Source organism: Centropristis striata, chromosome 11 (genome assembly GCF_030273125.1).
Source record: "Centropristis striata isolate RG_2023a ecotype Rhode Island chromosome 11, C.striata_1.0, whole genome shotgun sequence".
NCBI classification, from domain to species: domain Eukaryota; kingdom Metazoa; phylum Chordata; class Actinopteri; order Perciformes; family Serranidae; genus Centropristis; species Centropristis striata.
In genome coordinates, this window is record NC_081527.1 from 9730392 (window position 1) to 9742072 (window position 11681).

At 36.3% G+C, this 11681-nt stretch overlaps 1 protein-coding gene across 1 annotated transcript in view; it reads left to right on the top strand.

Annotated features, from left to right (window-relative positions):
* Positions 1-9884, top strand: part of LOC131980227 (unconventional myosin-VIIb-like) — a 38666-nt gene extending 28782 nt beyond the window's left edge. The window contains exons 35-49 of the mRNA XM_059344440.1: positions 360-526; positions 1392-1573; positions 2407-2516; positions 2662-2804; positions 3447-3600; positions 3712-3867; positions 4636-4741; positions 5011-5124; positions 6066-6153; positions 6231-6337; positions 6425-6610; positions 7953-8069; positions 8155-8238; positions 9145-9264; positions 9342-9884. Of these exons, the coding sequence (XP_059200423.1) occupies positions 360-526; positions 1392-1573; positions 2407-2516; positions 2662-2804; positions 3447-3600; positions 3712-3867; positions 4636-4741; positions 5011-5124; positions 6066-6153; positions 6231-6337; positions 6425-6610; positions 7953-8069; positions 8155-8238; positions 9145-9264; positions 9342-9434 (1927 nt within the window). The 3' untranslated portion in view covers positions 9435-9884. The remainder of the gene's footprint in view (positions 1-359; positions 527-1391; positions 1574-2406; positions 2517-2661; positions 2805-3446; positions 3601-3711; positions 3868-4635; positions 4742-5010; positions 5125-6065; positions 6154-6230; positions 6338-6424; positions 6611-7952; positions 8070-8154; positions 8239-9144; positions 9265-9341) is intronic.
* Positions 9885-11681: the final 1797 nt, after the last annotated feature.

Below are 11681 nucleotides of genomic sequence, written 5' to 3' on the forward strand. Positions count from 1 at the left end.
ATATATATATATATTTATAAAATAAATAAAAAGATTAACAAAAATAAAGTACCAGTAAAACAAACAAACAAAACAAAACAAACAAACAAACAAAACAAAAAACATAGAAGGTGCACTATGAATGCAAAACAAAACAGTATGTGCAGAGTTTGGTACAAGAGACAGACAAAGCAGCAGGCCTGGGTAAGATTATATCATTCTCAAACAGTGTTACAGAGTACTTTTACTTTTGATACTTTACGTACATTTTGATGCTGATACTTTTGTACGTACTTTAAAAAGTTTTGAATGCAGGACTTTTGTATTAGTACTTTTACTGAAGTAAATGGATCTGAATACTTCTTCCACCACTGTTTTAGTGAGAAGAACTTCAGCACTCAGTCCGTGAGTTTGGCCACCCTCAGAGGAGAGTATCTGCTGAAATCTGAGGAAGCTGCAGACATGGCTGAGCTTATAAAAACAAACCTGGAGGGGCTGAGACAGCGCTCAGTGTATGCACTGGCTCAGCAGGATACCAGTAAACCAGGTAAGAGTCTACAGTGCGTACAGGCTCAAACCAGGCAGCAACCTCCGGGTCTGAGCATGGAGGCAAACCAGGAAGTGCCTTAAGCTGCATTCTACTGAAAATTCCAGCAGGGGGCGCTAAGCTTGGCTGCAAAAAAAATCTGTCCATTCATTTCAGTGCAAAATGAGAAAAACTTTTTTTAGGACAACTCTACAGTCTCAATCGCTAGTAAAAAAAATCTTCTTCAAGACAATGTCATGTTAGTTTTAGTTCTAATAAGGGCTCCATTGAGAAGGAAATTTAATATGGAACAGGGCGAGCCGTCATCAGGAAAGAAGCAGAGCAATGCGTATCCACGGCAACGTGTCAGTAAAGTTATATGTAACGTTATATAGATATAAAAAAGGACGTTGGTCTCATAACTTTGACCCTTTAACTGTATTTTCAAAGTTTTGTTCAGTAAAAATGTTCACTATGTTCTTGTTCATTTTTCTGAGGTAAGTAACATACATTTTGTTTTGTTTTTTGCTAGCCAAAACTAACATCCCAGTTAATGCTCCAGTTAATGCTAACATGAATTAGCAGCGGCTTCTCTCAGTCAGGTTGAGGTGTAGAGAGGCTGTAGTCAGTGATCAGATCCCTCTCGCTCCCCCACAGTCCAAATATGGTCTGCTCCGCGTATCAGAAACAAGATGGCGACACAAGATGGCGACGAGTGTAACGCTCAACTCGATGCTTCCAACAGGCCACAAACCAATCGGTGACGTTACTGTCACTACGTCCATTATGTCCATTATTTATATACAGTCTATGGCTCAAACACACTTGCACAAGTGAATTCTGGTTCATCCATACATGCATTCTGTCTTGCACACTCCTTCTACAGATGACCCCACATGGCTGGTTGTTAAACGGGGGGATCTGCTGCTGGTAGAGAAAGATGAAGAAAGTTCTCCTGACAAGAACTGGGTCAGAGCCACCAACCAGCGCACCAGTGACAGCGGGACCGTCTATAAGGATAAAGTGCAGTTTCTGCCCACTCTAGAGAAACCTGCTGAAGATATGCTGGTACAGTTACCCTAAACACAGAAGTACACTCCATACGAAAAGTATATTAGAAGAGAGTGAATTATAAAGAATTAGTATACAGAAATAGGTTAGGTAGTCCATTATGGATTATACTTTAAGTCAGTATTCAATAAATAAGTAAGTAGGTAAGAATTAAAATATTGCCAATTAATATATATTCTATAAATAGATTTTAATCTAAATATATAAATGAATCAACATATTTTAAAAACTAAATAAATAGAATTTTTTTTTATTTCATTTGCATATTTCAGGTGAAATTTAATGCCACATTTTTATTTTTATTTCATTGGACCTTTATTGCACAATTCCATATTATATTATATTCCATATTTCAGGGACTTTCAAAAATATATATATTTATTTAACTGAGTGTTTAGTCATTCTTATATTTTATTTTATGTTTTACATTCTTATTGCATATTGCACTCATTTATTTCATAATTTGAAAATATATATATTTATTAAGCTATGAGCTATGTAGCTGTGAATATATGTATGTATGTATATATATATACCACTGAATGAAGATGTATGAAGATATATATATATATATATATATCTTCATACATCTTCATTCAGTGGTTTTTTATTATATTTTCTACATTGAAGATTAATATTAAAGACTTAAAAACTATGAAGGAACACATATGGAACTAGGAAGCAAACACGAAATTGTTAAACAAACCGGAATATGTTTTTACATTTTATTTATGTTTTATTTTAACGATATATTGATCCTGCAGTGGATTCATGATGGTTCATATGAGACCCCTTGTGGTGAAACTAATGAACTGATTCTGACCCATCAGGAACTTCTGACTCCAGGCCATAGGAAATCTACGACATCACAGACCACCTCACAGAGAGATGAAACAGTGGCTCCTGTCTCTCTAAAAGAGTTTGCACTTGAAAATTTCAGGTATTGATCATATGAGTCAGACATCATAACAGCTAAAACTTTTTTTGACTGGCAGGTAATTTAACATTTTTGCAAGCAGTAAAACACACTCAAGAAGCAAGCTGGGCTTTTTCCCTGATGTGCTGCTCACACTGTTTCCTCTCAGGCCCACAGGTCGACTCGGTGCATCCAAAGTGCTGAGCAAGGAGAAACTGTGGGCCAGCTCCAAAGAGCCCCTCAAACAGCCGCTGATGAAGAGCCTCGTCCGCAACACTGAACTCAGCAACCTGGCCTGCAACGCCTTCATTGATATCCTTGTAACTAATGCTTCCCTGATGCAGAGGAGGGCAAGTTTGTACGCCGTTTCACTCACATCCCTGTTCAACTAACAGATGTAACATTAGAGGTTGTTGAGATGGTTAAAAGTTAAAACTCTGAACCTGATTCAGGGGGTTTTCCAAGAGCCCCTCTGATTAGAACACTTAAAGCAGGGATGGACAACTGGAGGCCCGGGGTCCGCATAAGGCCTGCACCCTCACTTGAAGTGGCCCTCAGTACATCTACATGCATTTGAGCATGAAATCTTAAAAGTTCAGTGTAAAAATGCACAAAATTACGTCTTGCAATTAATGTTGGTCTGCTGTTCTTGCACTGAAAAAAAAAAAGAAATCGCAGTAAGTGGTTATTTTTTATCTGCTTCAGACCTTTTGTATTCCTATTTATACATGCATTTGAGCATGAAATATGTTAAGTTACTGCACTGTAAACATATTTAAAATTACAGTTTTATCATATCTGGTTAAGTGCACGGTCCTATATGTGGCCCTGTGGTAGAGTCCATGAAAAATTTCGGCCCCCCCCAGCATTTAAGTTGCCCATCCCTGACTTAAAGCGACTGTACGTGATAGTCCAGTTTGATTTCTGTCTGTCTGAATCCTTAACCTTGGCTACCTATCCTAAAGTACATGGGCGACTACCCCATCAAACACGCTCGCAGTCCTGTGGAGCTGACTGACCAGATCTTCGGTCCAGCCACCCAGCATGTAGCTCTGCAGGACGAGATCTACTGCCAGATTATGAGACAGATGACCAGCAACAACAGCAGGTGCTCCCTCAGTCTGGACTGCTCTATAAACAACAAAAATAAGAGCCAATTTGTCCAATTCTATTTGGGGATTATTGTTTTTTTCACCTTTCTTGTTGTCCTTACTCTCAGGTTGAGTAAGGAGCGTGGGTGGCAGCTCATGTGGCTGTGTTCAGGCTTGTTCCCGCCCAGTCCGGATTTGATGGGACACACTCGGCGCTTCCTGGAGTCGCGGCCCAAAGACCAGCTGGCTGCCGGCTGCCTGCAGAGGCTGCAAGAGATGCGCAGGTTAGGAAACAGAAATAGTGGCAGCAGAATCCTGTACAAAGGGTCTATTACTGGTAGTGAGGTTGAGAATGCAAAAATATTTTAATCTTGAAAATCTGGTGGTCCATATTTAGGTATAGAGCTGAAATTATTATTTAAATGCATTAATCCATGAATTATTAAAGTCATTTTTCATGCAAAAATGGCAAAAAAAAATCTTATATTCAGTCTCTCAAAACAAAGCATTTAAAGACATCACATTGGAATTGGACTTTTTATTTTTAAAGATTAACCGAGAAAATGATGAAAATAAATGTTAGTTGCAGCCCTATCAAGGTAAAAAATTATGCTGTTAAATTGACAGTAAATCTTCCAAATTTCTCATAGACTTCTATACAATCAGGCTTTTTTTATTCAATGAGTGTAGATGCTCCCCTGCTTTCCATCAGATAGAATGAAAGTTCAAACCACTTCCGTATTATCTTTACTTTTTAAACCCAGAGGCTGCACTTCTTATGATGAACAAACTACACTTAATAATGAAGAATTTTGCATCTACTACTGTTACATACAAATAATTATCTTCCATAGAAATCTAGTAAGAGGAAAAATGGAGGCTTATGGGTTATAGAGTATATAGAAGTTAATCACAAAACACTGCTTTTACTGTAAAATAGAAGAGGACTCACCTATGGTATTGTCTCTGTGTGTGTGTGTGTGTGTGTGTGTGTGTGTGTGTGTGTGTGTGTGTTATACAATACACTGATCTAAGTGCTGTTCTCCCCTCAGTAAGGAGCCCAGAAAGTTCCCTCCCCATCAGGTCGAAGTGGACGCCATCCAACAAAACAGCACCCAGATCTTCCATAGAGTCCACTTCCCAAATGAACACAATGAGGTAAGAAACCTCTAAACAGCTATAATGTGTCCACTTTGTCATGACAATGAAAATAACTGGCATTATATCTTTCTGTGTAGTAATGGAAGGCTACCTCAATCTGTCTACTCTATTATTTTTGGTGTCCATCCTTCATACGAAAAGGAATCAAAGGAGTAATCATTTTCCCCCACATTCTAATTTGACTCCCAAATTAATTTACCTATCACTACACAGTCCATTTGGATGTCTTTGAATGTTTTTATACTGATTGTTCTGACTGTTTGCAGATATATGAGGTGCAGTCCACGACCACAATCAAAGACATGTGCGTCAGTATCGCCAATGAACTCACCCTGACCTCTTCTGAAGGATATGGCCTGTACCTCAAAGTACCAAGCAAGGTAGGGTTGGGTGATCATATTCCTGCAGGTGTTTATAAATGTACAGATCATAAACATTTGCAGTGGCGGTTCTAGACTAATTTTACTGTGGGGGCCAAGGAGGGGCCAGTGTTTAATCAGAGGGGCACATTAAAAATCGTCAAAATGATATTTAGGCATTCAAAACCTTTATTTTGCTAAAAGTCTCATATTTGGAAGATTTACACTGATTGAAGCAATGAGACTAACCAACATTAACAGTTATTTTTGTACGACAATGACATTTCTCATTTTTGTGCACAATTATTATTTTTAAAATTTTGAAAGTGCAGTACAGTGAGAATGATCTTTATATTTAGCTTTTATTGCACAATTAAACTATTATACAATGTACACATTCTGGGTTCCTTTTGTGTACAACGAGATATTGTTTGAACAAAAAATAGGTAAGAATTGTTCTGTCGTTCATCGTTATAAATTGATCATTTCATTATTAATTTGACACAGGGGCCACAGCAGGGGCCAAGGGCTTCTTCACAGGGGCAGTGGCCCCTGGAGGCCCCTGTGGAGAACTGCCACTGAACAGTTGTAACATTTCTTATCATTTATATGCGGACGACATCCAACTCTGTTTCTCATTTAAACCCAGTGAAGTTTTTAAGTTATCTGGACTCCTAGACTGTGCCCTGTAAAGCACTTTGTGCCTTTTTTTCCCCTGTGAAAAGCACTTTATAAATAAAATTTACTAACTTACTTACTTTCTTACTAAAATGTAATTAGGTGTATTGTTTTGTATCTAGCTTAAATGGGCATGTTGTGGTTTGGTTTGCACTGATAAAATGACTAATTTTGTTGTAAAAAAAACCCCACTGAAACAGTACTTTAATATCTTCTACATTTGTGAATTTCAAATCAAGGCCGTGCTTCGACCCTGTTTAACAAACTCTGTTTTAAATTATTAGATCATAAGCTTGCAGGAGGACATATATTTCTTTGACAGTCTCAGGCAGACTTCAGAGCTTCCGAAGAGAGGAAAAAGAGTGAAAGAAGGTAATGTTTCGTACAGACGCCTTCAGGTTTTATTGTCAGTTATTCTCAGTAATTATAATTGGGGTTTTGTCTCCCAGGCCTCCAGACCACCATGCCCTACCTGGTGATCTTCAAGAGGAAGCTCTGGTTCAACGTGACCCCGGGGAAAGACCTGGTTGCAGACTTTACTTTCCATTTCCCACAGGTATGTAACCTAAACACATTTAATCCTGCTGACCTTTACCCTTTTCAGCACGCACAATTGTCATGGTACATTACCTCTTTTTTGCAGGAGATGCCTCGGTATCTGCGTGGATATCACAATTGCACCAAAGAGGACATGATCGCCCTGGGCGGGCTGCTCTTCAGAACCAAAGTAGATTCAGACAGGACGCAGTTTGTCATGATTCCCAGAATGCTGAGGGAGCTGGTTCCTGCTGACCAGTTAAAAATCATGTCCTCTGAAGAATGGAAGAAGGTAGGGACGAAATGTGCGAACAGAGTGCAGAAATTTATGTCATTAAAGGGATAGTAAGGGTTTTTTTGTTAAAGGGGATGCTTATCTATACTGCTCTACAAAGCCTAACTGCAGTAACTACATTTTTGGTCGAAATTGAATTACTAGACACAAATATAACTTAATAACTTAATTTAAAACTTAAAAATAACTTAGAATGAACTCCTTGAGGTCTGTTTTATCTTGTGACAAAGTTTTAGATTTCAATTTTTTCCTTATTGCAAAGAAATAATTATATAGAAATTGCAGGAACTACAAAATCCAACTCAAAACTGAGTGAGATAAAATTATATTAAGACTAAAATATAACTGTACTTTGTAATATTAAGTCTAAAATATGCAAATCTTCGAATAGAGTTGTTAAACTCTTTTAAATACACTGATAACAAAATTAATTTGAAAATGCTTATTCACTGAAAACAAAATATAAAATCTGAAAGAAGACAACAAAATTGTAGTTACTGGTCTTAGTGGCATTTTACAGCAATGCAAAACCAGAGTGCAGTAACTACATTTTTGGGGACAAAGGTCAAATAATTGGTCATGATCTCAAATTTCTTCACAACTTTAAGAGAAGCCCTCACCAGTCTTAAAACAGCTACAGTGAAAAAATAAGTCTTGATATGTATTTACTTGAACAAATTTGTATGACATTTATTTGATTTATTTAATATTTAGTTTAGCCCTGGACTAATTTGTTAACAAATTTATTATTTTGGCAGTTGACATATAATTAAAATGTCCTTTCAGTCTGTGTGACACGTCGGCCTGTTCATAGATTACACTACAATGTTCTCTTAGTGAATCATGGAGGAAGTTTACTTAATTAATCACTATGAACATATTATTTAAGTAGGCCAAGTTACTGAAACCATGTCCTTACTATTATTATACCAACCAAAATCCAACAATAGGCCTCTGAGAGACAGAATGGATCCTCTTACACTCCCTGATTACGTCTTAATTAGACAATATAGGCTCCCTAGGCCCACAACTGTTTTTCTGGCGAATGATCTTAAGTTAAAAATCTAAGAACTTCCTAAGTGAGAAAACTAAGAAGTTCCTAAGACATATGACAACTCTTAGGAAATAAATGGTGAATAGCATTAGAGAACATTTTTTAGAAACATCTTATTTTTTTCTTAAGAATTTTCTTAAGTTTTAACTTAAGAACACTTTTGTGAATCCGGCCCCAGGAGATGGCTATTAAAAATGTCCAACTCGCTGGACATCCCACAGAGTTCAGTTAAATCCATAATTAAGAAATGAGTAAATCTCTCTCTGCTTTTTGTTCTACTTGCAGCAAATCATCTCCGCCTACAACAAGCAGAGCGGCATCACGCTGGAGGAGGCCAAAATCGCCTTCCTGAGCATCATCTGTGGCTGGCCAACCTTTGGCTGTGCCTTCTTTGAAGTAAAAGTGAGTCATGGGGACGAATTGACACCAAAGTTGGCAATTTGAGCAAAACTGTTTTGTCACATTATGATTTCATTTGACTTCGCAGCAAACGTGTGAACCTAGCTACCCAAATACACTTTTGATTGCCATCAGCAAGAAAGGTGTCAGCTTTATAGACCCAAATACAAAGGTACGTTTTTTTGAATCTATAACAATATGCATCCTCTTTACTGGTTTATTTGCACTATCTCTGTTTACATACGACCACACTTCTGTATTTTTTTCTATATTACATATGTCATATAACAATTATATATTTAACTATATTTATTCATTGATGTTCAAACCACTACATGCAAAAACTTATTTAACCTTTTTAACATGCTAAAATATATTTTCTCCACGTGCAATATCAGCAAAAATGCAAAGTACAGGTGCATCTCAAAACATTAGAATATGATGGAAAAGTCAATTTCCAGTAGTTCAAGTCAAACAGCCCCAACCATGTATTGAGTCATATAGATGATTTTCAGAGGCCAACATTTCCATATTAAACATACTTTTTAAAATTGGTCTTTTGTAATATTCAATTTTTTTGAGACATTGAATTTTACATCTTCATTAAATGTAAGCCATAATCATTATAATTAGAAGAAATTAAATAAATGAAGACAGGAAATGTTTCATTCTGTGTGTAATGGATCTATATAATGTGTTATTTCCACTTTTTTAATTGAATTACTGGCATAAATAAACTTTTCTATGATATTCTAATTTATTGAGATGCACCTGTACTTTCAGGAAAACAAACAAACACAAAAAATCTATATTAATAATAAATGCCAAATAGCAGAAATGTATGTATATCATGTGTATAGAATGGATGTACGTATACGTCTAATTTTTTATAGTCATTTTACTTCTCCACTGCGGGATAAATAAAGTCATATCTTATCTTATTAGTCCTGTCTCATAGACTATTTTATTTCACTGTTATTTAAATCTAGTCAGTCACATCTCAGTTTGTGATATTTTTTTTCACTTATTGCTGTTTGTCCCATCTTAATGTATCTTAATCATGCTGTAAACCTTTCAGGAGCTGCTGATGATGCACCCGTTCAGCCGAATCACAGAGTTCCAGAGCAGCGGCCGACTCTTCGAGATGACCATCGGCACGCTGGTTAGAGGCGTCACCTTCGTCTGTGAAACCGCACAGGTGAGCGTCTGCCTCAGATTTTTTTAAATCAAACATTTTCTGGCAAAGACATCAATTTCCTTCTTCTTTTTTTCCAGGCCAGCACCATGGAGGACCTCCTCGGTTCGTACATCACCATGTACCAGAGGCAGGCCGTGTCCTTTCAACCGAGGAAGTCCATTTTCTCCTGAGGCTTTAAAGGGGCACAAGGAGAGACTGTTGAGCTGCTGTGATTCATTTGCACTCTTGATCCATATCTTTACATTAATGTATTTGTGTCTAATACAGATTCCTTCTACTGACAATTAAGAGCGTTGTATTGTCTTTTTCTGTGTGCCTTCATAACACTTTCCATTGTGAGAACTCTTGGAATATTTTCCATTTTTCTTCTGGCAGTACATTGTGGCCCCCTTTGATGACTTTATTTAGAGACATGAAATGCATTTTCACAGCCCATTATACCTGCCATACTCTGTCTTTATTGGACCTGAAACATGCCAAATTATTATGTTTATGCGGTTGTGATTTATTTTATTATTGGTGAACTGACTGAGGATGTTAGCCTACAATACTATGAGATACATTTATAACTAATGTTTGTATTATCTATAATGCCTGTTGTCTCTTCAAAATAAAATTTCAGAACATATGTTCATACATTAAAAAAACAACTGAGCTCTGTGTTGCATATTTTGTATTTGAAAAAAATATTAGACCACCCTTTTTCTCCAATTTATGGTTCATTTTAATGCCTGGTACAACTAAAGGTACATTTGTTTGGACAAATATAATGATAACAACAACAAAAAAAGCTCATAATAGTATAATTTAAGAGCTGATATCTAGACATTTTCCATGGTTTTCTTGATATTGATTTTGGTTATAATCAAGAAAACCATGGACAATGTCTAGATATCAGCTCTTAAATTAAACTCCTATGAGCTATTTTTGTTGTTATCATTATATTTGTTCAAACAAATGTACCTTTAGTTGTACCAGGCATTAAAATGAACAGTAAATTGAAGAAAACAAGGGTGGTTTAATATTTTTTTCCATGACTGTAATTAGTGACATAGAGACATGAGACATCTTTAAACCAGGTGGTTTCTTTAATCTGTGCTGCTGGGCTGTGGATGGTGTGTACTTTGACTGCCACTGAATGGAGATTGTTTTTCACAGTCCCAGCAAAATGCCAAACTGAATGTTAATGCCTGTTTTAACGGTGGAGTGTTTTTGCTCTCCTGCAATTTGGTTCAGGAAAATGGAACAGCAAACAAAGAAACCAGTCAGGTGGAGGATAAGTCATTTTCACAGCAGACGTTTTAACTGACAGAGCAGGAAACACAGGTATAATTGATAACATTAATTATGGCTGCGTTTCACTTCACTGTGCCACTTCCAGCTTCAGGGCTCTGCTGGTTGTGGGCAGGCCTGCATAGCTTACTGGGACAACTAAATGTGGTAGAGATCTGGGGCCGCATTCACAAAAGTGTTCCTAAGAATGGAGGAACTTCTTAGTTTTCTCACTTAGGACAATCTTAGATTTTTAACTTAAGGTCACTAGATCATTAATTAAGTAGTATCAAATTACAACAACTGCCTACAAGTGTACATTGTAGTGTAATAAGGAATAGGCCGACATGTCACACAGACTGAAAGGACATTTCAGTTATATGTCAATTGCCAGAATAATATTTATGTGATATATTCACAAAAAAACTACTCTGATCAACTTCAGTGAACAAAATTTGTTAACACATTGTCTAGGGCTAAACTAAATATTACAGAAATCAAATAAATGTCATACAAATCTGTTTAATAAGTTTCAAGACTTTTCCGTAACGCTTTATATTAAGGTCCTTGTAATAACCATTAATTAACAAGTAATAAGGCATGCTTATTAACATTATTGTGCATTACAAACACCCATGACCCACCCATTATGTCTTTGCCATGCCTTTATTAATCTTATTTTGTTTGCTTATTAATATTAAAATATACTTTATGCTCATCTATTATAAGTTAACTATAAGTTAACTATGCTTTTTGAAACTACTGGATCTAAAGCGAGAACAATGCCTTATTACTTGTTAATTAATGGTTATTAAGGACCTTATTTTAAAGCCTTACCGACTTTTCTTTTCACTGTAACTGTTTTAAGACTTGTGAGGGCTTCTCTTAAAGGTGTGAAGAAAAAATGGAAGAAATCTAAGAACTTTGTTTTCAAAAATCTCATTTGTTCTCAAGTTCTATCTTAGAAAAAACTTAACAAGAAAGTTAAGAAAAGACTAAAGAAAAGATAAGAGCAATGTTAAGACGTCTACATTAAAAAAAACTTTACTTTTATTTTAATTAACTAATTCATTCAGACCCATCACAATTTTCTAATAGGAAAACAGGTTCACCCAAAATGTTATATGGCATGCATAAATATTGAG